General features: G+C 50.1%; 1 protein-coding gene across 24 annotated transcripts in view; it reads left to right on the top strand.

Annotated features, from left to right (window-relative positions):
• NRXN2 (neurexin 2) overlaps positions 1–27711 on the top strand; it is a 303692-nt gene that overhangs the window by 112537 nt on the left and 163444 nt on the right. For 22 of the 24 annotated variants that reach the window (XM_081842385.1, XM_081842384.1, XM_081842390.1 and 19 more), the window contains 5 exons: positions 16976–17137; positions 18614–19052; positions 20283–20666; positions 21969–22172; positions 27438–27464. In XM_081842385.1, coding sequence (XP_081698511.1) covers positions 16976–17137; positions 18614–19052; positions 20283–20666; positions 21969–22172; positions 27438–27464 — 1216 coding nt within the window. The remainder of the gene's footprint in view (positions 1–16975; positions 17138–18613; positions 19053–20282; positions 20667–21968; positions 22173–27437; positions 27465–27711) is intronic. The other 2 variants (XM_081842399.1, XM_081842383.1) reach the window with 1 other exon arrangement.

Consider the following 27711-nt stretch of genomic DNA (forward strand, 5'->3'; position numbering starts at 1 on the left):
AGAATGATAGTGTGTAGGTTGAATATTTTGTTCAGGGAGGCTCAGTGGGGCTGAGGGGAATAAGCCTTAGTGCAGGCATGGATGGATCTTGTGGCCCTCCACATGTTCCTGGACTACAACTCCCATCATCCCAGGCCATGCTGTCCGAGGCTGATGGGAATTGGAATCCAGCAATACTTGGAAGTTGCATACTCCTGCAGGGTGTGAAGGCTGAACTCATGATGTTTGTTGCTTCAATGCAATTAACATGCATGTTTTAAAAATGCGAATAGCAGCTGGCTGGTGGTAGTGTTGGGATGGGGGAAGTTTCCCTTCTGCTTTGGACCAGTGAAAAATCAGCACTGCCACCATCAGTACCATGAAGTTGCTGTTTGTGTCAGGAGGAACATGTTGACTGGTGCCTATGGAGGCTTTCCTCGCAGTACAAATTTCAGCTTTAGGAGAGGGGGAGATTATGCCAAAATGCCCGCTAGGCACTTGGCACAACAATCTGGGTCATGTATTAGTTCAAGTGCTAATCAGGCCCTAATCAGCTAGCCTGGCTCTGGGTTAGAGAGAATTTGTGGCATATGAGAAATGTAGCTCCCATGGTTCCTGTCATCCTGGTGCATCTAGAGACACTGGGAAGCATGGGAACTACTTTAGGTGCCATTGCATGCTCAGGGCTACATCTGGGACCTAAATCCTGAGGCTGCCGTGATGGAGCTCTGGAAGCCCTCCTGGCTGACAACATCCCTTACCTCCCTGCAGTGAACATCTTGGTTTGCTGAGAGGCACAAATTAGATGAGTGGCAAGACAAGAGGTTTTCCCTCACCTGCTGGTTTGGTTCTTTGGTGCAAAACTGAAAAAATGAGAAGTGGTGCCTGAAGACCCAAGAGGCAGTTGCTCTGCCTGCTGTTTCTCTGACGTGCCCTTCCCACGGCTGATCCGTGCCGCCAAAGCTGGCGCTGGGAACACACACACACAAACACAGTTCTCCCATCCTGCCTCACATGAGGCAGGCACAGTTGCCATGTGGGAAATAGAACATGGTTGCCTCAGAGTCTGGGAGAATCCCTGGTCTGTCCTCTTTCTGTCCATGGGACTTTGGTGGAAAGAAAGGTTGCCTCTGGCTTTATAAATCCGCATGGATTTCTTCCAGAAGCGAGCTTGCGGAGTCAGACCAGGTGGGCATGAGAAACTGGAGGAGTTGTCTCTGCGCAGAGATGTGTTTCCTCTGTGTGGGTGACTATGTGCATTCTTTCATCAATCCCTTGCTTTGCACATTCCCAGTTTCAGCTGATTCACCTTGCACAAGATTTTTTACACACTAGACCCAACCGTCCCCATCACCAGCCTCCTCTAGGGTCACCATCTACAAATCGACTAACCACATTGCCTAGCAGTCATGATGGCTGTATATCACCTCCAGTAGGAGAGGTAGCACCTCCCTAACTTCCTCTTGCTGGGGAAGGAAGAGCATGAGAAGCCTGCGGTGCTCATGTTGTCACTGTGGGCGCCTCCCCATGAGGGCGTCTGCTTGGCCACTGTGGGAAAAAGGGATGGTGGACTAGAGAAGCTCCCTTTGGCCTGATCCTGCTGCTTCAGGATCCTTCTTATGGTCTCATGTTCTCAACTCCCAGTTCCAAACATTGGTAACATATCATAGAATTGGAGGCCATCAAGTCCAGCACTCCCTGCTTGATGTGGGGAGCCCAGAGCTGGAGCATCCCCTGGCCAGTTTCTGCTTAGGGACCCCTATAATTTCCCCCCACCATCACACTCTTTCCAAGGACTGTTCTGGTGAGAAGCTCCCCACTGACATTCCCAGGACCCTACCCCAAGGCTGATACAGAGGAGTTGCCTGCCTTCAGCCCTGAACATGATTCTAATTTTTGCCTGGCAGCTTCAGTGGCTCTCAAGCAGCAGTAGGTCTGCCCTGGTTCTTTTTAAACTGGAGAAGCTAGCTGGGATTGGACCTGGCAACTTCCGCATGCAAGGCAGGTGCTCTTTCATTGTACTAGCCCCCCCACCCCTTGTTTCAGCAAAGGCCAGTGTGGGGCTGCAGGAGGGTCTGAGTGATAAAGAGACAAAGGCCTGTGTGTGTAAAGTCCCATTTTGAATGCAATCCATTGATGCACCCAGTGAGAGTAGGAATGCATACGAAGTCTCTTGCCCTCGTGGGCAGCAGTAAGCAGAGATAGAACTGGGGGGCACCACCCCCCATTTCCTGGGACTGCTTTAAAGTGGCCTTTTGTGTCCTGAGGGAAGGTGGGAGCCAACAAGAAGAATCTGAGGAGGCCAGGAAGCTCCTGTGAATATTTTTGTATTGTTTGTTTATTCTACTATTTTAAATTGTGAACTGCCTTGGCAGGAAGGTGGCATAGAAATGGAACAATTAATAAAGAGGCAAACCAATCAAATAAAAAATCTTCTCTGTGAAGAAGGCAGGAAGTCACACACTGCCCATTGAGAATTCTCTTCCATTTAGCACCTACCCTGGGCACAGTTGTGAGTATGGCAGGAGTGTGTGTTTTTGTATGTATGTATGTGGAAGATTCAGTTATCTGGAACATGTGAGTCATCTGGGACAGAGATTGGTCCTGTGAGGGTGGGGGTAAGCATCATGCCACTTTTTTCTCTGTGTGGCTGGATCATCCATTCCTGGTGTCAGCCTGCTGCCTTTCTGAAGCCTCCCTGCCTTGGGAAGCCACACAGGGTAGGGCCTTAGGAGAGCTTTGTGCATGTGGGCCTATAATAGTGTGGAGGACAGATGGGTGGAAGGCCTTCTTTTCAGGGTGCTTGCACCTGGGTATGAAATGGCGAAACCCTTCTCCCCGGAAAACCTCCTCTAATTGCTGGGCCTGGCATCCATTCAGGGTGGGCGCCCATGTCCGACTCTCCTTAAGTGTGCTTTCAGTGCGTGCTGGGGGCCGTGCCAGGTGCTCTTGTTAGAAATGGCCAAGCAGGCCTCATCCTGCTCTCTCTGTCGCTCTGATTCCTCTACCTGGCCTTCTCCATTCTTTCTCTTCTCTCTCTTGCATGCCGGCTTTTGCCTGCTTCTCCTCTCTCTGTCTCCATCATCCGCCGCCGCTCTCACACCTGCCCACCCACCCCATCTAACACGCATGGAGGCCGCTATGGGGCCTGATCCCTGCTTTGCACGGCTTCTGTCTCCATCTGAGTCTCTTCTCAGCCAATCTCTCTCTTCTCTTCTCTTTCTCTCTCTTTCTGATGATTAATTAATTAATTAATTGAGAGTCATGATTAATGCTAGCTGATAATTAACTCCTGTTGTACTAATAGTGTACTAATTAAAGACTGTGTTGATTGTTCCTACTAACTGCCATTTTTGTGTCTGAACTTTTAAGTTTGTCCGAGGAGACTGCCCCAAATTTTTTTACTCGAACATCCTCCCCTCTCCCCCCCCACCTTTGCTGCCTCCCACCCCCACCCCCACCCCCACCCCAGCCTGGTTAGGCTTCCCTCGTTCTCTCCAGGGTTGCTCTGCTAAAAGGGGTGGGTGAGGTGCAGGCAAGTTAGAACTTTGCATCAAATCACCTCTCTTTCTGGGGGTGGCACTTGCTCAGGAAAGCGAAGGAGTATGAAATGTATTTGCTTCAGATGAGAGTGGGTTAGGCCCCATGTGTGGGAACCAGGGCTCATGGGTCCTCTGTGCCCAGCTTTGTAGGCTTTTGTGGGCAAGGAAGGCAGAAGAGGGCACAGATTGCAGTGACCAGGTTTACTTTTCTGGAAACAGAAAAGGTTCGAGGCATCATAGACAGCCAAAGACCCTGGGGTAGGGTTGTAGTTTGTCTCTGGGGTGTACAAGAGCACTCTGCACACCCCAAAATCCTCCCACTTGGACACTCGGCTCCCTCAAGACATGACCCTGTTCAGACAGAAACATCGCCTGCTTCCCAGAAGGAGGCACCCTCCAAAGCTCAGCTCCTCTGGAGCCCAACCTTCCTTCTGGTACTTATCCTAGGCCCAATCAACCCAGAGGCTGTTCGCTGGGGCAGATCCTATCCCTCCAGGGCCTCAAGAGTGCTGCTGGGCCCTGTGCCTGATTGGTCCTTCTTGTCCAGTGCCTGCCGCCTGTGTCCCAAGATGGGTTGCAGTGTCCACACAGGGGGAGCCTGCTTCCTCATGCACATAATACATGGCAAAACCAACATGTATGTGTGTGGTCTTTCATACATGATGGTGGGGTGGCGATCCTCAGTCCTGCATCTGTGTAGAGAACATGTCACGCACAAAGGAGGCCTCTAGCTCTCATGCCTGCCTCTCTCGTGATTGTGCACAGGCGCCCGTCAGGCCCCAATTCTTTAGCCTTCCTGTGTTTTTAGTGTGCAATGAAGGAAGGTAGAGAGCTTGGAGGAGCTACAGCACTGGCATCTTTGGCTTGTTTTGAGGGGAGGCCAGCGCTGGGTGGAGGTCTTACTTACAGAGTTTGTGGGAGTTTGACAGGGCTATGGGCGTTGCCTGTTTCAAAAAAGGGGGGAGTTTGCATCTGATCCAGCCGCCACCCAGTCGCTCCCTTCTCCCCCACCCCCACCCCGTCCACATTCTAACCTCGTTTGCATGTTGTTGTACTGACTAATTACTAATGAGCTCCTCCTCCCCTCTCCCCTCCCTGCTCCACCCTCTCCCCTCTCTCTTCCTCACTTGTCTCACTGGGAAGGAGAAATGTCCTTTGCAGGAAGGGGGTCTCCAGACTGGCCACCCTTGATGCTCACGCTCACCCACCCCTCCCCAAATGCAACCCTCTACCACATGCACACACATGCTCCTGAGCTTGCCAAGAGACATCTCTGCGGCCTCTCCAGCTCAGCTTCCTCTCACTCTTGCCCTTTCTACTACACAAGGCTTGATGGTTCAAGTGGAATCATAAAAGGATGAAGGGGAGCCCATTGCCTCCTCCACCAGCTGCATGCACCCACTCAGCCTCAGTCCAGTTCAGTTGGGCGTATTGCAACAGGGGCTGGACTAGGCTCTTGAGGTTCCACCAGCACTGGACCCCAGGAAGCCGCCTTCTCTGCTGGGGTTCCCCCTGCCCAGTCTAGTTGGCGGTGCAATTCTGGTGCCAATCTGGAGCCGAAGGACCCGGTGGGCAGTCAGATGTCCCTCCCAGCTGTACTACATCCAGGTATTTGGTTTTTCATCAGAAGCAGTTTGCTGTTTTTGCCTGTAGGTCTGTCACTCCTCCTGGATTACAGTTCAGGGGAGGTATTTGTTGCTCGGCACTGCCCTCTGCAGGGTCAGGTTGTCACTGCAGGCAAGCGGCATGTGCAACCCTTTGACAGCTGGTGACTGAGGATGGCTGGTGACTGAGGACCATTCACACGTTACGTTCTTTTGATACGCCTGTATTCTATGTGCTGCCGATACTGTGAGGTTTGGTGTTTTGGAAAACATGCACTCCATAAAGGCAGACACGATGGGGAACTGCCTCTCAACATCCCGCTTTTTCTGTTGGATGGAACTCAGACTTCATAGCCAGGATGGCTTAATGCTGCAGTCCCCCTGCCTAAAGCTCAGCATACTTATTTTAAAGACTGCAATTCTCTTCCTTCATTTCTTTCTGAGAAATAAAATTACATTTAGCACAATTATACTTGAAACAAACAAGCAAGAAGCACCAACATATACATCAACAAAGATAAATTTAAAATATCCTTTATTCAAATAGAGGGGGAAATTACAACATCTCAAAATAAATTCTTTCTTTTTCCAGCTTTCTTTTATATAATTTGCTTTTTTATAAGTGACTAAATCACCACATATGATAGAAACTTTTTGTGCGATTTCTCAAGAACTGTTCTTTTCCTTGAAACTTTATGTTTTGCAATATGTAGATTTATTTTAATTTAATCAACAAATTGGTCAATTAAATTACTTAAAGACCACAGAGATGAACTGACTTGAACTCTGGAGGTGAGTTGATTTGAATATTAAGCTATCAATCCTTATAGAGACTTGTAGATGGTTTACAACAAATATAAAACAAAATACATGAAAAACTAAAGGGCGGTGGCAATTTTTAAACAATTACCAAAGCACCCAATCAAAAAATTGCGGAGCACTATGGAACTTGCAAATTTTGCAAGAAAGTGGATGTAAGACGCACCTTGAATCCACTTCCAGGCTCTGGCTTCCCCCGGCTTTGTGCTCTCCAGATGTTTTGGACTACCATTCCCCTCAGCCTCAGTGGGCATGGATAGGCTGTTCTATGTAATCCTGTGCTTTGCCCTTGGCATAGTATTCTGGATTATCAGAAACAGAATAGTGGAGTTGAAAGGGACCCAAAGGGACATCTAGAGCAACCTCCTGCAGTGCAGGAATCATAGCTACAAAATCCCTGACCCGATGGCCATCCAACCTGTGTTCAAAAATCTCCAATGAAGGAGAGTCTGCCACCTTCTAAGGGAGTCCGTTCTATGTTGCACAGCTCTTACCTAGTGTTCTTCTTCTTTCTTTGGCGATCACTCGTAATGTTTAGTCAGAATAGGCTTTCGTGTCATTTGATTCCATTGGCTCAGGTCTTTCCCTCTGGAGTAGCAGAAAAAAAGCTTGCTCCGTCTTCTATGTGGCAGCCCTTCAGATATCTGAATATGGCTATCCTATCACCTTGTCAGTCTTCTCTTCTCCAGGCTAAACATCCCCAACTCCTTCAGCTGTTCTTCATAATCCTTGGTTTCCAGACCCTTCATCATTTTGGTTGCCTTCCTCTGCACATATTCTGGGGTTTACAGCTCCCCACCCTGCTGATAACCCTTTTGCATTTTAAGTACATGCACTTGAGATGCAAAGACACACTCGGGGTCAAGTGCAGTTTAGCCCTGAGATCACCTCAGTGCTCCAGACAGAAGAAACGTCTGCATTTCACACTAGTCCACATTGATCAGTCAAGAGTTCCACATGAGCCTCTGTCACAAAGGTGGCCCACAGCTTTTCTGCCTGCTCCACTTTGACTTTTGCCCTGTTTGAACCCTTGTAGAAATGGCATTTGAACAAGACAGTTTCCCTTTAAACAGCAACAAGCATAGTCCGTTTCTATGGAGATGAAGAGAAGAGTCGTCTCCAAACAAAAGCCCCCACCAACCCATCCAGTGCTGAAATTTTTAAAACATTCTGCAGATTGTAGATAGTGCTTAATGCTCTGTGGCATTAAGGCTGTGGAACTGTTTAAGTGGAAAGCTCTCTTACAGACCTAAATGTTCAAGGGAGTGCCTTGGTGGATCAGACCACAAAGTTCTACTCCAGTATCCTGTCTCTAGCAATGGGAAATCCAGATATACATCTGGGAAGCCCCCAAGCTGGGTGCAAAGTGGAGAACTATTCCCTGTTGGTAGCCCTTGGCAACTGGCAACTGGAGATGGTCACTAGTGAGAAGGATGTTGGAGGTGCATTATGAGGTGTCTTGTTATTATATCATTAATTTACTATCCAACTTCCTGCAAAATAATGAGTCCTCTTGCACCTAAAAGACTGACAAATTTATTATGGCAGAAACTTTTGCAGCCACTTTCAGCTGGGCCACCTTTTGCCTCCCACATAACACAGCATTCTGTGAGAGAGTGTCCATGATGCAGGTCAGTCTTAGAAGACTGGAGGAAAGGCTGCAGCAGCTGCCTTGTCCTGATTGAAAGAGGGATCTGCCTATGCCCCTCTCCTTTGCCTTTTCAAGTGCCCCCTTTGGCATCCATTTAGACCTCCTCTGGAGTCATTAACACCTCATTAGCTCAGCCCCAGGCAGTCTCCCTGCCTCCATTTAGAGGGCCTTAGTGCTCCTGGAACTGCCTGTAAATGCTTCTTGCCTGGTTGTTTTAAGTGTCAGCAGCAGGAGGAGTTATTGTTTTAAGTGGTTAAGCACCGACCCCGTCCCCCTCAATTAAACTCTTTGCTCGCCTCCTCACTGCCTGAGCTTTCAGTTTCCTGCTCTTTTCCAGCATTTCAGGACAAGCTCTTTTCAGTCAAATCCACCTCACCAGATGTTTGACTCTACTAGAAAGGGAGTCAGTCCATCAAAAGCAGAAAAGAACTGTGGCACCTTAAAGCAGCACAGACACCTGGTGCCCCTTCAGATGTTTTGGAATGCAAGTTCCCATCACCCCCCAGTCAGCACAGAGCACACCATTAGCACCATTAGCTGGGAGAATTGTGGGGGGTTTTTTAAAGAAGAAAATAGCAGGCATAAGGAGACCCTAAGCCCCTCCACTAAGGTCACAGTTTATTTTATTTGTTTAATAAAATTTATAAGCTACTTAGATAGCAGTGAAACCTCTAAGCATTTTAAAAAATAAAATCAATTTAAAAAACAGTTTTTAAAAACTATTACAGTTAACAGCAACATCTTTGCACCTGGAGCCTAAATTGTGAAGCTCTGTGCTTATGGTGTATGTTGGAAAGGAAGGTCCTTTTTGCACCAGGGCAAATAGGCATTTGGGTGCAGGGCCTGATCTTGGTTGGGACCACAGCAGAGGGCAAATGGGCAAAGTCCCCATCAGGATCCTGGTACAGATGAGGACCCCCACTTATCTCCATAATTCACACCATTACTAATGGGCTGGATGACACCATTGGTCCATATGTCCAGCCAAGGAGTGTCAGGAACAGCAACACCTTGGCTTTTCTTTCCCTGCTTAGCCTTGCTGCCTGGCTCTTCCTTCTCTGCAGCTGTCAGTTCTTCTAGCTAAATGCTGTTCGGATTCATCATAATTGGCCTGAAGTTTGGGAGAGTTTAAGGGTTGAAGAGTTGACCTGAGCGCTAGTCAGATTTTCGTAACGGAAATTGGTGCCCCTCTGCTGTTCTCCTTCTCACAGACCCTCAAGGGATCTGGGTTTTGGGAGAGCAGTGTGACATTTTTCCTCGGCTGGTAAAAGCCTGAGAGGAGTTCACTTGGGGCATGAGGCTTTTTTGGGCTGGCTGAAGCTCACCCAAACAGGGGCTGCTGAAGGATTGAGCTAAGCTGACTTGCTATTTTTTATGTGGGAGCTTCTACAAGTCAGAACGTCCAGGCACTGATGTCATTCAGCCCCAGGGAAGCTGTGCCATTGGACAGAGCATGGTGCTGTTGCACTTGTGTCCTGCTCATGTGTGGCTTCCCATAATGGGCATCTGGTTGGTCCCTGTGTGGCGAGAGTGCAGGGCTAGATGGGCCCCCTTTGGCCTGATCCAGCTGCTGCATGGCTTTTCTGATGTGGTTGTAATCCTTCTAAACACAAAGATTACCTCCTAATCAAGTTATGTAGCTCCAGAAGCATTCCTAGCAGACCAAGGTATTGTGGAGGGACATTAAGACTGCAGCTGTTAGGGTGAGCTGTTTGTTCTCCTCTCTTTCACTTCATCAGGTTCCAATTTTTTATTTATCTAAGCTGCTGTTACCTGAGAGATGTCTGGAAATCTAAGCAAGTTCATATCGCACCAGATCAGGTGGAATATAGAAAGCTGCTCTTCTGCCAGGTTTATCTGGCCCAGTATTGTCTCTCTGCTCTCCAGAATCTCAGGCAGAGAAGGGCTTTTCCTGCTTGATCCTGCTTGGACCTGGGACCTTCTCCATACAGAGCAGGCACTCTCCCATTGCCCTGTGGGTGAGAGGCAGCCTGCAGGTCTTTATTCTGCACTGTCTTGATAACCTTTAATGTGGCTTACAGTTTGGCCAGCCCCTTCTGCCCTGCTCCATACATCATGGAACACTCAGCTGCACCTTTTGCACCTGCTGAAACCTGTGCCATGGGCCATTGCCTTTCCTGGCCTAGGAATGCTACCACCAGCCCATGTGACCTTTGGTTTGTGCAGAGGCACAAGAACCAAATGGTCCACTCATGTGCTAACCATTTCTGCAAGTGCTCTTACTTGTGACACTCAGCCCTATTGGATATTAGCAATAGCCTTCTTGATAATTTGGCCCAGGTAATCAATAGCAGGGATGCGGGTGGTGCTGTGGGTTAAACCACAGAGCCTAGGACTTGCCGATCAGAAGGTCGGCGGTTCAAATCCCCACCACGGGGTGAGCTCCCGTTGCTTGGTCCCTGCTCCTGCCAACCTAGCAGTTCGAAAGCACGTCAGAGTGCAAGTAGATAAATAGGTACCGCTCCGGCGGGAAGGTAAACGGCGTTTCTGTGTACTGCTCTGGTTCGCCACATGACCCAGAAGCTGTACGCCAGCTCCCTTGGCCAATAAAGCGAGATGAGCACTGCAACCCCAGAGTCGGTCACAACTGGACCTAATGGTCAGGGGTCCCTTTACCTTATGCCAGAGCGGAGGTATTCAGTTTGTAGCGACTGAAGGGGAAGGCTGAACCTGCTTCAGGATCCTGTCTTGCCCATCTGCTCTGGAATTGTGTGCTCTGTAGAGGTCTATGCCATAGCTTGAGCAACAGTGACTGCTCTGGTTCGCCACATGACCCAGAAGCTGTACGCCAGCTCCCTTGGCCAATAAAGCGAGATGAGCACTGCAACCCCAGAGTCGGTCACAACTGGACCTAACGGTCAGGGGTCCCTTCATCTTTACCTAATCAATAGCAGAGCATCATTATGGATTGATCCATGCTGCAAACCAGTGCTTTCTGTAAGAAAAAATCAAGAGGCAGCGGCTGGGTTCACACTTCACAATAATTGTGCTGGTGTATTTTGCCTGGTTGCCCACACTCCAACTCTTCACTGGTCCCAGCCAGAGAAACAAGGCAGGACATTGTGGTTCATCCTGGCTGCCCATGGTATCTGAACTCTGGAGATGCCGGCTTCTCCCTTACAAACCAGAACTTGCAGGCCGGCAACCAGCCACGGTTTAAGGATGGCTTGCAGTCCGGCTTCTAAGGGAGCAACAAGCCATAGTGACTCCAGGTTTGGGCGTCATGAGAAACCAAGGTTAATCAGTCTGTTTCTGGGGTCAGAGTCACCAGGCAGCATCCACAACAAGCCATGATAAGCCATTTTGGCATTTTGTGACATGTGGATGTGGCCTCTATCTTTCCAAGTCCCTCATCACAGAAGAACCAAATGAACAGAACTTCTGTTTATCCTCATCAGATGTACTCAGGCAGAAGGTTTAGATGCTTCTTGCTTACAGCTTCCACAAGTTGTGGAAGGTTGAAGGCAACCTTTGCTTTGCAGAAGAAAGCGCTGGAGACGCCAATAATCTATTGATTTACAGTATGTGGGTGGAGCAGGTATTACGGAGGTGGAATAGCAAGCAGGCAGGCAAGCAGTGTTTAGACCCTTATAGAATCCATAGTCCTATATCCCCCTTACCCCAACCCCAGCCACAGTATCAACTCTTCACTAGCCGAATCCAGCAGTCTTTCAGGCTTTGTCACAGCCTTCACCAACTGGCTGGGAGTGATGGGAGCTGTAGTCCAATAACATCTGCCGAAGGCTGTTTTATCAGATACACTCTGAGTGAGATGGACCTTGGGCTAGATCCAGAATGGAGAGGCAAGGCTTACTTCTTGTAATAACCAGCCTGCCCACTTCCCCTCCCCAGCGGAATTAAATTGGCTGATGCTTTCAAAGTTTCTTTGGGGGTTCATTAAGGCTTAGAGGATCCATAGGGCAAATGCATTAGTCGGGGGGAAATCACTTGGGAACCCACCCAGTAATGTTCTCAGTTTCTTCAAAACCAAGCAAATAATAATGAAACACAGGAGAGGAAGCTACCTGCAGCTGAGCCCTCTGAGGAGGAGGAGGAGGCTGCAACCCACAATCCATTAACATTGCTGTGTATTTCCGTGGAATTTCAGCAAAGCTCCTAAATGGTTTGTGGTCTGCAGCCAAAGGAATAAAGCCAATCTCGTTACTATAAATAAAAAGGCAACAATTGCCACATAACAAACAAGAGGCAAGTTATCTCTCAGCTGTTTTCAGAGGGCCTCTTGTCTGAAAATTTCCCCAGAACAAAAGGGGCTTGCAAATGAGTCTAACTGGGATTTAGGCTCCTAAGAGTGGCTGCTTTTATTTGTTGCATTTATAAGTTGCTCTTCCTGGGAAGGACTCAAAAGCTGCTTCTGATTCCCAGGCGCTTTGTTGCAACTAAACCTGCTTAGCTTTAGCAGTGAGTAAATAAATAACAGGCTTGTGGCATTGATTTGCCTTTGGGCCTGTTCTCTGAGTAATGAGTAGGACTCAGGGATACGTGCCGTGGAGGTGCTGAGCCTGGGCCCAGCACAGATATTGAGCCTCGGCACCTTTAAGCCAGGAACTCCTTGAGCTAGAGACCTCCAAACTGGGACCCTTGGAAGCAGCAGCCCCTGAGTCACATTGCCCTGAGTTATCAGCCTCCTTTACACCAGGGCATCATGCTTCCCATTGCCTGTGTGCTACTCCAGGCAATGTACAAGGCAGGAGTCAGTGGAACGGCAATGGAACCCTAGGCTCCAGGCTGGAGGACTGCCCCTTTAAGACCCTCCTGCAAGAAGCTTAGGGTGGGGAGAGGCTTTAGCTGAGCACCAGACTGTAGCCCTCTTCAGTCCATGGGAATCCTGGAAATTACAAGCCACTTAACTTGACATCTGGTCTGGTAATACTGGTAGAAGAGCAAGCCTTGCTGAAGCAAAACCAGCATGGCGTATGCAAGGACAAGCCCTGTCTCACTAACCTGTCGGAGTTATTTGAGAGTGTCAACTACCATACAGATTGAGGCTATGCAGTTGACATAGTGTACCTGGACTTTCAAAAGGCTTTCAACAAAGTAGCTTACCAAAGATTTCTGAGAAAGGTTAGCAGTCATGGAGCAAGAAGAGAGAGCCTCTTGTGGATCAACAACTGGTTAAGTAACAGGAAACTGTTACTGGAATATATGGACAGTTCTCCAAATGGAGAGATATAGGGAGTACATGCGCTTTTTATTCATAAATCGAGAGTTCAGGGTGAGCTGTAAGGTGGACAAGCTTGTTGATTATAGTAAATTGTTCAAGGTCGTTGAAACAAAAAAGGATTGTGAATAACTCCAAATGCAGTGTAAAGTGATGCATGTCAGGGCAAAAAATCTTAATTTCACATGCACACTCATGGGGTCTGAATTGGCCATGACTGTCCGGGAACAAGACTGTTGAGGTTGTAGTGGATAGTTCAATGGAGATGTCAACCCAGTATGAGGCAGCTGTGAAAAAGGCAAAATCCATGCTAGGGATCATTAGGGATGGAACTGAAAATAAAACTGCCGATGTCATCATGCTGTTACACAAATTATGGTGCAGCCACATCTGGAGTACTGTGACAATTCTGGTCACCGCTCCTCAAAAAGGATATTGTTGAGCTGGAAAAAAAACGGTTCAGAAAAGGGCAACTAAAATTATGAAGGGAAGTGATGAGGAAAGACTTTAGCATTTGGAACTTTTTAGTTTAGGGATACAGCAAGTGAGAGGAAACATAATAGAGGTGCATGAAATTCTGCATGGTGTGGAGAAAGGGACAGAGAAAAGTTTTTTCTTCCTTTCTCATGTGGCACTAGAACTCATGGACTCAATGAAGCTGAATGTTGGAAGATTCCAGACAGGTAAAAGGAAGTCCTTCACGTAGCATGTAGTTAAACTATGGAATGTGCTCTCGCAAGAGGCAGTGATGGCCACCAACTTGGCTTTAAAAGGGGATTGGACAGATTGATTCATGGAGAATGAGACTATTGCTGGCTACTAACCCTGTTCTGCTTCCACTGTTGGAGGCAGTATGTTTATCAACGCCAGTTGGAAGGTAGGATGCCTAGGGTCATTGTTCTTTATGTGTTCAAGCGAACACAGGAAGTCCTCCATGGCCAAGGATGCTAATGGTGCCTACAGAAAACCCCAATCCCTACACCTTCCTAGTGTCCATTTCCTCAAGTCTGGAAGGCTGGAGCTTCAGCAATGAAGTAGCCCAGAAGGGGGATTTGCATAGGAGCTGGAGGGTCCCAGCCAGGCTTAGATCTGAACAGGTGCTTCCATGCTTCTCCTTCCAAGTCTCCTCACAGGAAGCTAATGGAGCACTTGACAGCTGCTCTGAAACTCCTTCCTGGTTCACCATTTCCTCTGCTCCTGGGATCCTGGGGGAGATGAGGGTAGTGGCTTGCGAACTAACCCGTAACCTATGTCACTGGTGAGACCACCTTCAGTCTTGGGTCTGGGATGTCCAGACCCAAAAGCTTTTAAAAGTTCCTTGGCAGTGTGGAATTCGCCTGTAAGGTCCTGCTCCCTTTGCTCCTCATCTGAGGGGAACCCTGACACCCAGTCTTGTAAGATAAGCAGCTGAGTCATTTTGGAGATATTTGCCTTCTTTAGAAGCTGTTAGAAAGGGTACCCAAAGCAGCCTGAGCTGCTGCTGCTGCAACATTCATTCCCAGTTTACAAATTCCAGCTGCCCAGATCTGCAAGTCTTCAGCAGAGACTTCCTTAATGGAGTTGCTTCGAAATATGTAGTTCTTAAGAGGAATGGAATAAATGGCTAAACTGAAATCTTCTTCCAGTGTGGAAAAAAATATCAGTGGCTGCCAGGGATGTTCTATCCCCATGCAAAGGAGCCGCCAGTTCTGTGCTCCAAAGGAAGCTAACAAAGCGAATATACACTTTGAGGAGATGCCTCATTGAAACCTGAGTTAGGGCAGGGTTTGGAGCAGTTCCAGCCCTTTGTTTAGGTCAGCTTTTGCTTAAGGCAGGTGTTCAGCAACAAGTAGGGGGCTGCAACAAAACATTACAGTCCTCCTGTTGAGGGTCCCAGCTAGCCCACCAAGACCTTCTTCCAGGGCACTCCATTCAGTTCCTCAATTCAATAAACTGCTTTGAGGGTTGTTGTTCTTCCAACTTATTTATGCACAAAAAGTGTATAAATTTTACAGCCAGCTTGATTGTAAAAAAACCACAACAACCTCAAAGCAGTTTACTACAAGTGCCACAATAATGGGACACACCCACAAACCCCAGGATATGTTTGATATAACAAGTTGGAGGATTTCAGCAGGAAGTTGCAGGATATGTTTTGATGGGAAGATGAGGCATTGTGGCCACCCCAAAACTTTTGCAGGCGCAAATGGTATTGAAAGCAGGATCACGTATCATCACCCTGATACCATCGCAAACACAAATGAGGAATGCACACACACAAAAGGACTTTTGGAGAGGCCCACAGAGCATCTGCTTGGTACTCAGAAGGTCCCAGGTTCAAGTCCCAGCAGCAGGTGCAGGTAAGGCTGGCAAGAAAGACTACCTGCCTGCAACCTTGGAGAATCATTGCTGCCATTGTGGTGTGTAGACAATGCTGAGCTAGATGAACCATGGATCTGACAGAGGATAAGGTGGCATCCTGCATAAGGAAGACCTTTGACTTTTTCCATTGGCCCTGAATGTGTGTTCAACAGCAGGTGGGATTCCCATGAGCCACTGGGGTGTTTTTAATGTATTGTTTTTTTATATATAGGTATTCTGTCATTTCTTTAAGGAGCTGGAAGTGGTCACATAGTTCTCCCCCACCCTGTTTTACCCTCACAACAACCCTGTGAGGTAGCTTAGGCTGAGAGATGGTGGCTGGTCCAAGATGACCCAGTGAGCTCCATGACCAAGTAGGGATTTGCACCCTGGCCTTGCACGTCCTAGTTCAAAGCTGCAACCCTGACCCCACACCAGCTGTGTGGCTGTTGTTGAGGAAGAAGGTCCTTGCTCCTTGTTCATGGCCAGGCTGACGCCCCAAAAGAAGGTCAGCAGGACACACACAACAGTCTTGGGAGCAGTTCAGGGTGCGATGGGAGGGTATAGGCAGATGTTGCCATGCCTGTGACCAAGGAACCCCCTAAACCAGTGGTTTTCAACCAGTGTGCCCTGCCACCCTGCGGTGCCTGGAAAGATAGTCAAGGGTGCCTCGGGCAATGCTGGCTTCTGTCCTTCTTTCCTTTCCTCCCTCCCTCCCTCTGGTGCCCTCTTGCGTCTCTGCCTCACAAAGGCTTGCACAGCTGTTTGTTGCAGCAGCCATGGCTACAAGCTCCCCAGGCGAATGGTGCCTCTGGGGCTCGGCAGGGGGTGCTTCTCAGGCCCCTGTGGGGTGCAGGGGGGCAGCTCAGAGACCAGGGGTGGCAACAGCAGCTTCCTGGGGGACTCCCAAGGAGAGGAGAGAGGAAATGAGGCTGAGGGAACTCTCCTTAAGGTAGGGTGTTCAAAAAGGGGTGAGAAGCTGCCAGCTCTGCAGGCAAGGGTGACATAACTGGGCTTCTAAGCCCCACAGGGGTGCCGCAGTGTGTAGTTGGTCAAGGGAGCCATGGACTCAAAAAGGTTGAAAACCTCAGCCCTAAACAACTGCAAATGGCTTTAGCGGGGTTCAGGCTGCACTTCCAAATCAGTTTTTGAGCCACTTCTCCAAGCATGAGGCTGTGAGGAACCAAGAAAGACCCAGAAATCTCTAGCAGCTCATTCTTGGCAGAATTCAAAGCAACAGTTCCTCAAGGAGAGCCGCTCAAGCGACCTTCAAGACTAGTTTAAATTGCAACCTGCTTCACACTCTCTTCTTTCAAAAAATGCCCCATGTAATTCTTTTCTTCTCCCAGGTAACTGGAGTCCTTTCCTGAACAGCCAGCTGAAACGGGTGCTCCTTGGTTGGCAGAACCGCCATGGCACTGGGTGGTGGCAGGATGATGGGGCAAGAGGGGAGGGACTATGCAGCCAAAACATGGACTCAGAAGCTGCCATCAATTGACTCAACAGGGGGCAAAGCAGCAGTGGCTGCAAGACTGCCCCTGCCCTGTCCCCAACTGGACCATCAAACCTTGTGCAGATTCTTCTCCCCTTTCACCCTTCTGCCTGCCTCACTCCTCCTCCTCCCCCCTCTCTCTCCTCCCACCCTCCATCAGAACGAAAGTGCGGTATTTCTCCGGAAAGACAATCAGACATAAAAATGAGTCAGCAGCTCCTCCTCTCCCCTGCCCTGCCAAGTCTCCCCTCTTCTCCCCGCCAGATCCCTCGTTGGTTAACACTCTGTTGTCTCCTTGTCTCCCCAACCCCGACCCCTCCCCCCAACCCCTGCGCTCACGACGGACAGGTGACCATCTCTGTGGATGGGATCCTCACCACCACCGGCTACACCCAGGAAGACTACACCATGCTGGGCTCGGACGACTTTTTCTACATTGGGGGGAGCCCCAATACGGCCGACCTGCCCGGGTCCCCCGTCAGCAACAATTTCATGGGATGTCTCAAGGATGTGAGTCGTGGGGGGGGGGGTTGGGACTGGTGGGTTAGGGTGGCTCAGGGTTGGAGGGTTAATCCCCATTGAGCGTATGTAGATTACTTTTGACATAAGGAGCCTCCTTGCTGGGAACTGACACAAGCTGCCTTTCCATCTTAGGGACCCTCAGAGAGGATGTGGTGGGGACCTTGGGAAGAGGGGGAAAGGATTGAAGGGCTCTGTGTGTCCCTTGGTCTCTTGCACAGGTGCAAAGTTGATGGTGTAGAACAGAAGGGAGCCTTTGGCCCTTAAACATTGCTGGACTCCAGTTTCTAGCAGCGGCAGCAGCATCCATGGCCATTGGCCACATGGCCAGGACAGATGGGAACTGGAATCCAACAGCACCAGGTTTTCCACCGCTGACCTAGAGAACAGAGCACCTCCTGAGGCTGCAAATGAAATACTGTGCAGTCACATCTTACACACATTTAACTTGGGTGATTTCAATCATCCTCAGTGTGTGTGCATGTACTCAGGGCTTATCCACATTTACCTTTTGCCCCGCGCTTTCCAGGCACAGGTCCACGCTTTGAAGCTCTGTGTCCAAGTGCTCATTATTTAGCCTCAGAGCTTCCCCCACAAAACCTGCTCTTTAAAGCTGAAGCACAATAAACAGCCATTTGGTTTTTCCATGGGTTGCTATTTGCTCTAATGCAGTGGTAAACAGCAGATTTGTGCAGGGAAAGCTCCAGAGGAATAATTTTAAAAAGAGCGCTCGGACATGGAGCGCAGACTTGTGTCTGGAAAGCACGGAGGAAAGGTAAGTGTGGACCAACCCTCATATTGTCAGTGGAGAGGGTCTTCCTTCTCTTCAGAATCTGTGGGATTGCATTATGGCTTCACTCCACAAGAAGCTCATGGTAGCAGACAGAATCCTCTCTCCCCTTCTGTGTTCACACCAACCCTGTGAGGTAGCTTAGGCTGAGAGGAGGAATCACTGGCCCAAGGTAAAACCCAGTGCTTTGTGTCTGCATGGGGACCTGAGCCCCGCTGGGTTTTCCCCAGTCTGACCCTGCACCAAGGGTCAAAGTGATCCCCTGGTCAACCCTCCTGAGTGCAGGGGGAGCACATGTCAAAGCAGCCAAACTACAGCCCTCTAGGTTGCCTTCTCAAAGGCTTTGCCATCAGCTGTTCTGCATTGTTCTAAAGTATGTGTGACCATTCATTATTCATTGTTAAATTCCCAGTTGTTTAACGTTAGGGTTAAAAATATATTCATGGTCAAATTTGAGGGGCACTCAAAGAACCTTTGGCATTACAGAACCACAGGACTCCACAGGTCATGTCGAACAAATCCACAGGCAACATTTCCTGGTTGCTCCCCATCTTCCTTCCCTCCTCACCTCCCTCTCTCTGTCAAATCCCAAGATGGTGGAGAGCTAGCTCACGTCAAGGTGTGACAAAGCTCACCGTGTCCTGTTGACCCCGCCTGCTTCTCCCATCCCTTTGCAGGTTGTCTATAAGAACAATGACTTCAAGCTGGAACTGTCTCGCTTGGCCAAGGAAGGGGACCCCAAGATGAAGATCAATGGGGACCTAGTCTTCCGCTGTGAGAATGTGGCGGCCCTCGACCCGGTCACCTTTGAGTCCCCCGAGGCCTACATCTCACTGCCCAAGTGGAACACCAAGAAGACGGGCTCCATCTCCTTTGACTTCCGCACCACAGAGCCAAACGGGCTGCTGCTCTTCAGCCACGGCAGGCTGCAGCCGCCCAAGGAGGGCCGCTCCGAGCGCCTGCACAAGGCTGACTACTTCGCCATGGAGCTCCTCGACGGCTACCTCTATCTGCTGCTGGATATGGGCTCTGGGGGCATCAAGATGCGGGCCAGCAGCAAGAAGGTGAATGACGGCGAGTGGTGCCATGTGGACTTCCAGCGCGACGGGCGCAAGGGTGAGTGGGCTCTGCTGCCACCTCAGGTGCCGGGGACACGCTTGTGCCTGATCTTGGTCCTGTTCAATTTTGAGCCAGGTGGGGGCATCGGAAGGGTTGGTTGTCAGATGAGAGCAAAGGGGGCCCATCTGGTCCAACACCCTCTTCTCACACCAGCTGCCCAGGTGCTTCTTCTGGGAAAGCCCCCAAGGAGGACCTGAGAGCCACAGCGCCCCATTACTAGCAGTGGCTGGTCTTCCAAGGCATCTTGCTGCCTCTGACCCCATAGGCTGCCTGTGACTCCTTGGCCACTGGGGTTGGGTGCTTGCCAGCAACAATCGCCCTTCCCTCCCTAGCATATGAAGTGGGAGGGGAGTTATGCACAGGGTCAGAGAAAGCAGCATTCCCCAGAGGGATGGGGCAGCACTTCCCTTTGCTGCAGCACAGTGATTGTCAGGGATGCCTTCTTATTGCTGGGAACCTACAAGAAAGTGAATCTTGTAGGAAGAGAGACACCCCTTTTGGAATATCTGAAAAAAATAGATGAAATCGTGAGCAGGATTCCAAATATGAGCAGTGGTGGAAAATTGATAATATATGAAACGGAAGAATGTGTCTTAGGTGAAATGTTTATTAGAATGCAGTATGTAAATGGCATGGGATTAAGAACAGCACAGAGGGAAAGATGGGAAGTCAAAGTTTAAAGAGAAATGTATGACAAATTTGGAATCAAGTATATATTTAGAGATTAAAAAAATTAATAAAAATTTGACAAAAAGGAAGAGAGTGGGAAGCAAGGAAGGAAAAACTATGGTGGGGGGCACTGGGAGAAAGTGGGGCATGCTCACTTCAACAAGAGAGGAGGGCCTAATGATGAACTAAGCCCCAGCCTTCCTTTTGCAAGGGACTCCCCAAGCCTCCTCTCTAGGAAGAAGAGGAGTCTTGGGGCACTAAAGCCCCCCATGGGATGCTTCCTGCTGGCCCTTCTTATTTAGGCTGGATTTCTTATCCTTTCCTTGATGCATTGGGGTGGTGGGGAGGTGTAGGTGGGCAGCAGGCAGGCTTAGCAGGGGGGCACCAACCTGCTGCTTTTCATAGCATAATGAGAGGGATGTCCCCATAGTTTTTCTGACTGGGGTAAACTATTGGGCCATGCAGCCCCAGAGGAAGAGAGATGCCAGTGTCAGTTGGGGGGGGCAGTCAGTGAGCCAGACTTTGTGGGGTTACCTCTCCTGCTTTCCCTCCTCGCAGGCTCCATCTCTGTGAACAGCCGCAGCACGCCCTTCCTGGCCAGCGGGGAGAGTGAGATCCTGGACCTGGACAGTGAGATGTACCTCGGGGGGCTTCCTGAGAACCGCCTGGACCTCATCCTGCCCCCTGAGGTGTGGACAGCCTTCTTGAACTATGGCTACGTGGGCTGTGTGAGGGACCTCTTCATTGACGGGAAGAGCCGTGACGTGCGGCGCCTGGCCGAGGTGCAGAGCGTAGCTGGCGTCTCCAGCTTCTGCTCCCGAGAGACCCTCAAGCAGTGCAGCAGCTCCCCGTGCCGCAACGGAGGCCTCTGCCGGGAGGGCTGGAACCGCTTCATCTGCGACTGCGTGGGCACCGGCTACCTGGGCCGGCTGTGCGAGAGAGGTGAGGGGGACCAGGGCCCAGAGGAGGCAGAAGGAGTGCCGGAACCAGCTGAGCTTCCTTTTGCTGAGCTTCAGCATGAGCCAAATCTTTGACCCTGTGCAAGAGGGGTGGCCATGCTTGCCCAAAGTTGGCCAAAGCACCCAGAGGGCACCAGGTGGGCAAAGCCTGGCCCAAGCAGTAACCGGAGCCTCTTTCAGACAACCCGTTCGTTGAGCATTCATCCTGTTTGAACAGAGGTTACATAATGTTGCCTGAAGTCATCCCCTGACTTTCAGGTCATTTCCTCACTACTTTTCATGCTGCAACATTCCTCTTGGTTTTGTTGCCCGAGGGGTCTGCCCCCTCCACTTTCATGGTGCAACCTGAATTCGTCCATGTGCAAACCACTCATCAAACTGCAAAACTGCAAAGGTCTCTGAGTGGCTGCGGGGCTTGTAAAGAATTCTTAACCAGTGGGTTGTGTTGTTGTTATTTAATGCTGCCATTCTGAAACAAGCAGCATTTTTGATGCTTCACACTTCGCCCTGGCATGACGTGAAAAGGGTACTTTCCTCCATATGTGCCGGAGAAATCGTGGTGCATCTTTTCAGGGGATGCTCCTTCTTGCCATCTGCCTTTTTAAAAGAACCACCCACATGAAAAATGACCGCTCTGCAAGGGGACCTGCGAGAAAATGTTGCATTGCAGAGGAGTGTGTGCCCCTCTTCAGGCTTCCAGCCAGCCAGCTATGCTCCCTTCCAGAATATTCCAAACTGCCCCCCATGCTCCCTTTGGTTTTCTAGGCTCCTGCTCCATGAATTGCAATTCAGCATTCTCTGCACACAGAGCATGCACTGTCCTCACTGGGCTATTTTGAGGGCTCTGAATATTTCCTTCCCTCCCCAGAGATTGTATTTTCTTCTTCCTGGGGTTCTTCCAGGCCTGTTTCCCCTTGTGCAGCCCTTGCTCTGCAGGCAAAGAGCCCCTGGTTCAATCTCTGGCTGAATCTCCCATTGTAAAAGAATCAGGGGTGATCAGGGGGCGGGGGTGGGCGGGCTCTTCAGCAGAGCCTCCTCCAGACCAGGGGTAGGATCGTGTGGCACCTTCTATGGGCTACAGCTACCATCATCTCTGGCCATTGGCCGTGCTGGCTGCTGAGGCTGCTGGGAGTTGTAGTCTGAGAGTCTCTGAAGGACCCCATGTCAGCTTCCCCTGGAGTGGGTGAGGTGGACATGTAGCCTGGCCTGTTCCTAATCACTCTTCCTTTTCTTGGATCCTCTCTCCGCTCCCGTCTCTCTCTGTGTCTCCCCTCCCCACCAACAGAGGCCACAGTGCTGAGCTATGACGGGAGCATGTACATGAAGATCATGCTGCCGACGGTCATGCACACCGAGGCTGAAGACGTCTCCCTCCGCTTCATGTCGCAGCGAGCCTACGGCTTCATGATGGCCACCACCTCCAAGGAGTCGGCCGACACTCTCCGCCTGGAGCTCGATGGGGGCCAGATGAAGCTCACAGTCAACCTAGGTAACCAGCTGGTCAGAACCCGGCAGGATCTGTTCCTCTCCGTCTGCCCAGAGAGCCCCCTGAGGCAGTGCTGGGGTGCAGGCAACACCTTATAGGGTGGTCAGACGCAGCAACGGCGCTCTGGTGGGGGCGGGCAGGCTCCATTACACGTGTTTCCGCAGGGGGTCCTTCTCAGGGAGGAATCTTCGTGCCATCGAAATGCAAAATCCACATGGCTTTTGGGAACTCTCGCATCGTGCTGGAGCAAAATGCGAAACTGTTTCATTTGGCTACCAATTTCTCATCGTTCATATGCCTTTCACACAGACAGACGCACGCCGGGGTAGTCGGCTGAGCTACCCCTGAGTAAATTTGTATAGTTATCCCTCTGTGGTGAAAGATCCATCAAATGCAACAGGCATTTCTCAAAAGCCTCCCTCTGACCAATCTGTGCTGGGCAGGCTAGCCTGGACTTCACCAACCAGGTGTCCTCTAGAAGTTCTGCTCTACAACTTCCATCAACCTCCGTCCTGCTGGCTGGGTCTCATGGGAGTTATACAGTAGTCTGAAACATTGGAGGGCAGAAAGTTGGGGAAGGCTGGGTTCCCATGGAGATACTAGCAGAACCCGTCCCAAAGAGTGGCTTTGCCCATTCACCCAACTCTTGAGGATGAATGTGGCAGAGGGAGGTTGTGCTATACTTGATGGGGATGTCCACAATGTCGTGGGTGATGCCTGCAAAAACAAGGCTGCCCATCATGGATTTTGTCTGGGCTGCACAGCAAATATTATTTGGAAGGGTGTGTTTCAAGGCTGTCCAGCGTTTGATGGGGCTCATGGACTATAAAACTCTGCAGCTTTACTGAGGAGCAGCCATACCAACCCTGGTGGGCTTTACTTTCTTCACTGGGGCTCCCTGCGTGCCTGTCTCCATAGGCATACAACTGCAACTTATAAATGTAGAACTGGTAGCCAGAAATGAAATACAGTGGAACCTTGGTTGTCAAACTTAATCCGTTCTGGGAGACCGTTCGACTCCCAGAACCGTACAAAAACCAAGGTGCAGTTTCCGATTGACTGCAGGAGCTTCCTGCAGTCAATCAGAAGCTGCATCGGGCGTTCGGCTTCCAAAAAAAGTTAGCAAACCGGAACACTCACCATATTTTTCTCTCTATAAGACGCACTTTTTTCCCTCCTAAAAAGTAAGGGGAAATGTGTGTGTGTCTTATGGAGCGAATGCAGGCTGCGCAGCTATCCCAGAAGCCAGAACAGCAAGAGGGATCGCTGCTTTCGCTGTGCAGTGATCCCTCTTGCTGTTCTGACTTCGCTTCACTGGAGAGGCGCTGCACATAGAGGGAGAGAATATTTTTTTCCTTGTTCTCCTCCTCTAAAACTGGGTGCATCTTATGGTTGGGTGTGTCTTATAGATGTGTCTTATAGAGCAAAAAATACGGTACTTCCAGGTTTGCTGTGTTCGGGAGCTGATTTGTTCGGGAGCCAAGCCGTTGGGCAACCAAGGTATCACTGTACATTAGCTCCTCCTCACGGGTGGTCAGCTGCAGCGCTATCAAGTTCTGCATGCAGATTTCTCACACACAATTGTGTGGATTTTGCTTTCCAAAACACAGGGTTTTTTTCACCCGCAGCTTATTTCTCCACAGAGGGTGAGGCGAAGGTGGGGACATTACATGGAAGCCAAGCCTGGGGCTTTTTCTCTGTTTCTCCCCTTTTGTTGCTGGGTCTTTGGAAAGATGCCCCTTCCCAGCCTGGGGAGAAGAGGAAGATGGGCCCCCTCCTTTCCCCTGGAGCAGCCTTGGAGGACCAGAGATGGTGGTGAGGCTGGTCCTCTTTGTTAAAACCAGGACCTGCTTTCCTTGCCTGACTTAGCCAGCCATGGAGACTGAGAGGGGCAGGAGCTTTCCTCCTTCCCTCGTGCCTTCCCCACTTTGTCCTCTTCGGTGTCCAGGCGAGAAATGGGTTGAAGAAAGCCCCATTCATCTTTCTAAAGACCCAAGCACAGTAATTTTCTCCTCCCTGCCCACCTTGGTTTTCAACCCTTCATTGAGACATAAATGGCCAGCCCAGAGCAAACAGCCATGGCGATCAAAGGCCCCACAAATGCCCCCCTACCCCTCCAACATGACCCTCTTCCCACCTTCCATGCGTACCCCCAATCGCTTACCTGGTGCCCACTCCTCTCTTTGTTCCCTGGGCCTCCCTTCCCTTTATCCCTCCTCCTGCCTGGGGTGTGGGGGGTTGCTTTTGTTCCATGAAATTTACCCACCGCCCATGAGAGGGGCTTTTGGTCCTGTGACTGTTTGCATCCACTGTTCTGTTGCGGTTGACGACGCACGCCAAGCCCAGCTGTGCAGCCTGTGGGAATGGGGTCTCCCCACCCACATGCCCCCCCACTAGGAGGAGAGCCCCTCTCCCCCCACTGGCAGACATGCCCTGGAGTCTGCAGAGGACTCAGGAGCACAAGGGTGACCCTCTGCCCCCACCAAAAGGACACTCCCCCTCACAGGGCTCCCCCACCTACCTCTCCCTGAGGCACTGATCCATGAAGGGTGCTCTGGCAATTCTTGGGGAGGAGGGCAGTGCTGCTAGCCCCGCCCTCAGCACCGAGAGCGGGGCAGTGCCTGCGCCATGACCCTGCTGTCCAGGAATTGCCAGGCACACCCTTCCCCCAGTCAGAACGACTGTGGGAGCCGCTCTTCCTGTTTCTGGAGGTCCCAAGAGGGCCTGACTCGGAGAGGAGCTGGTGATGGTGCCGGGGGTAAGACCTGTCCGGGTGTCATTGTGCTGGGAAGTACCTTTGGGGAAAGGGGAGAGGAGGAGGGCATTGCCACTATGGGGTCAGCCCTTCCCCTCCCTCTCAGTCAACAGCTTCAGGCTTGAGAGGAAGGAAGGGCTGCCCTACTTCCTACTGCACAGCTGGTCTTCACAAGGTAGCCACTTGCCAGCACTGAGGAGGAATCCCAAAGGGCAAGCCGGGGAGGCTGGGAAGGAGCCACAGGTGGACAGGATGGGAAACTGAGAAGCAAAAAATGGAAGCACAAGTGTCTACGCACAAACCAGCCCTTTCCCCTTTCTGAGCGCTGTGGATAGCAAAAGGCACTGAGGCCTGTGGGCAGTGTGGTCGGGGGCCAGGACACCAGCTGAATGCTGGGGAGGTTGTTTGTTAATGTCTGTTGGTGGGGAAGCCCCAGGACCAGGCCTATGGGTAAAGGTCCACAATTCAGTGAATGTCATCAGTCCCAGGCCACAAATAGTGGGTGGTGATATTCAGCTCAGTTCTGTTCAACTTAGTTACGTTCATTGCTCTGAGTAAAACTTAGTTGAATACCAACTTGTGTCCAGAAACTCAGAGATAACTCCCCTCTCCTCTTGCTCACAATTGTCTGATACAGACAATACAGTCCCAGGGGGCCAAACGGCTCTGTGATGTGGATCCTGGCCTCCTTTTCATAGCAGCTTCAGGTTGCTGATGTGGTTTCAGTTGGACAAATGGAGGGGGCCTTCAGCAATCTGGCTGCTAGGGCCACTGCCCCATCCTCCCCACTAAGATGTATATAATATCTACCCGAGAAGTCTGTGGTTCATTAGCTATAATGATGATGATTGATTATTGATCAAATTTATATACCACTCATCAAGAGACCACAGGGTGGCTTATTAAAAAAATTTGAAATACATAACTTATTTATTTAGTTAGTTCCTCAACCTCGGCCCTCCAGAAGTTTTTGGCCTACAACTCCCATGATCCTTAGCTAGCAGGACCAGTGGTCAGGGATGATGGAAATTGTAGTCTCAAAACATCTGGAGGGCCAATGTTGAGGAAGCCTGAGTTAGTTCATAAAATTTATATACCACTTGATTGTAGAAAAAAAAACATCATAGTAGTAATAAAAGTGAAAGAAAACAAAATACATACCACCCCCGCCCCCTGTAATGTTTCCTGCACTGCAGGGATTGGACTTTTTGGGTCCCTTCCAACGCCACAATTCTAGGGTTTAGTTTCAAGTTTTATTTTTTAACCAAAATAATTATATCTCATTATACAGGCGACTTAAAAAAACAACAACACACCCTTTAAATCCTGTTTCCACATGGATGTTAGTAGTGGTCCCTGACTGAAGACATCAGCATCTTAAAAATAAATGAAAATAGATAAATAAAAGGGATTGTTCACAGATCTCCTGGATCCCATATTGTTTGGTTCTAAGATTTTAAACAAGATTTTTTTAAAACCCTGAAGTGGTTCTAATACAAGGCAATCTTCTGCCTTGAGAAATGAAGCAAATCTTGCGAAGACGGGTTGGGTGGCCATCAGACCAAGCGGCAGGCAGGCTCCGTGGTTTGAAGCCCAAATGTGACTCAGTAGCAGACCTGGGGATGGGGTGCAGACCACAGAATGAAAGAGGAGGGGCCAGACTCATATTTAACATGCGCACACCAGCCAGGTACAGGAGAACTGCAGATAATAAAAACTTAAAAGAGGCTCAGGTGATTTGTAGATCACCCTCACCTGGGCTACAGAACTGTCAACTGAAAAAATGGAGGGGGGGGAGACCTCCCAGATCACAGGTGGAGAACTTTTCTAGCCCGAGGGCCACATTCCCTTGTGCTTGACATCCCGGGGGCCGCATCCCAGTGGGGGGCCAGAGGCAAAAAAAGTGGGCAGGGCCACAGATGTGACTCTTACCTTGGTGGAATAGGTTATATTTCAGCTGTGCAAACAGGGGAGGGTTCTCCATCCTTGCAAGCAGGAGGCAGGATCACAGCCACGCAAAAGCACTTTGAAGCAGGCAGTGGCCTGGAGGAGCCCAGAGGGCTGAGGAGAAAGGCCTGGAGGACCAGCTCTGAGGTTCCCCTCCTCTCCTGTGGATCAAGGCATTGTAGGGAGTGGGGGCCAGGGCCACCAAGCCAGGCCTCCCACTCAGAAAAACCACCCCCAGGAGAATGACCAGCGGCTGGTTTGTGCATAGACAGAAAGACCCAGGTATATTTGCAACTGCATCCTGTTGGTGCTGGTGGTGGAGGAGGTGGTGGTGGGGTGTGTGGAATAGGGAGGCAGCATTGGGCCGGATCAGGAGGACAGGCAGACCCACCCAGACCCCTCCCCAGTGCAGAGGCAAGTGTCCTCCTTGTCGTGCGTTTGTCCCCAGATGGTGGGCTGAATTGGTTTTCTTTTTTGGGTGTTTGGTTGCAGACGTTACCTTGAAGGATATAAAACTGTCTCGTTCTCTTCTCTCTCCCCACCCCCACCCCGGCCCCCCGTCTCAGACTGTGTCAGGATAGGCTGTAACCCCAGTAAGTTGCCATATATATATATATATTTCTTTTTTCCCTTTTTTTCTTCTTCGACTCATTCTTTTTAATCCTGCAGTTTCTGTTTTATTTTGCTTTTCTAAAGGAAAAAGGTGGTCGTGGTGGTAGGCTGTGTGTGTGTGTGTGTGTGTGTGTGTGAGAGAGAGAGAGAGAGAGAGAGAGAGAGAGAGAGAGAGAGAACAGGACACAGGGATGCTCCAAAGGGTTCTTTCCTCAGCCCATGAAACGT

The sequence above is a fragment of the Podarcis erhardii genome, assembly GCF_964252035.2.
Source record: "Podarcis erhardii genome assembly, chromosome: 15".
NCBI classification, from domain to species: domain Eukaryota; kingdom Metazoa; phylum Chordata; class Lepidosauria; order Squamata; family Lacertidae; genus Podarcis; species Podarcis erhardii.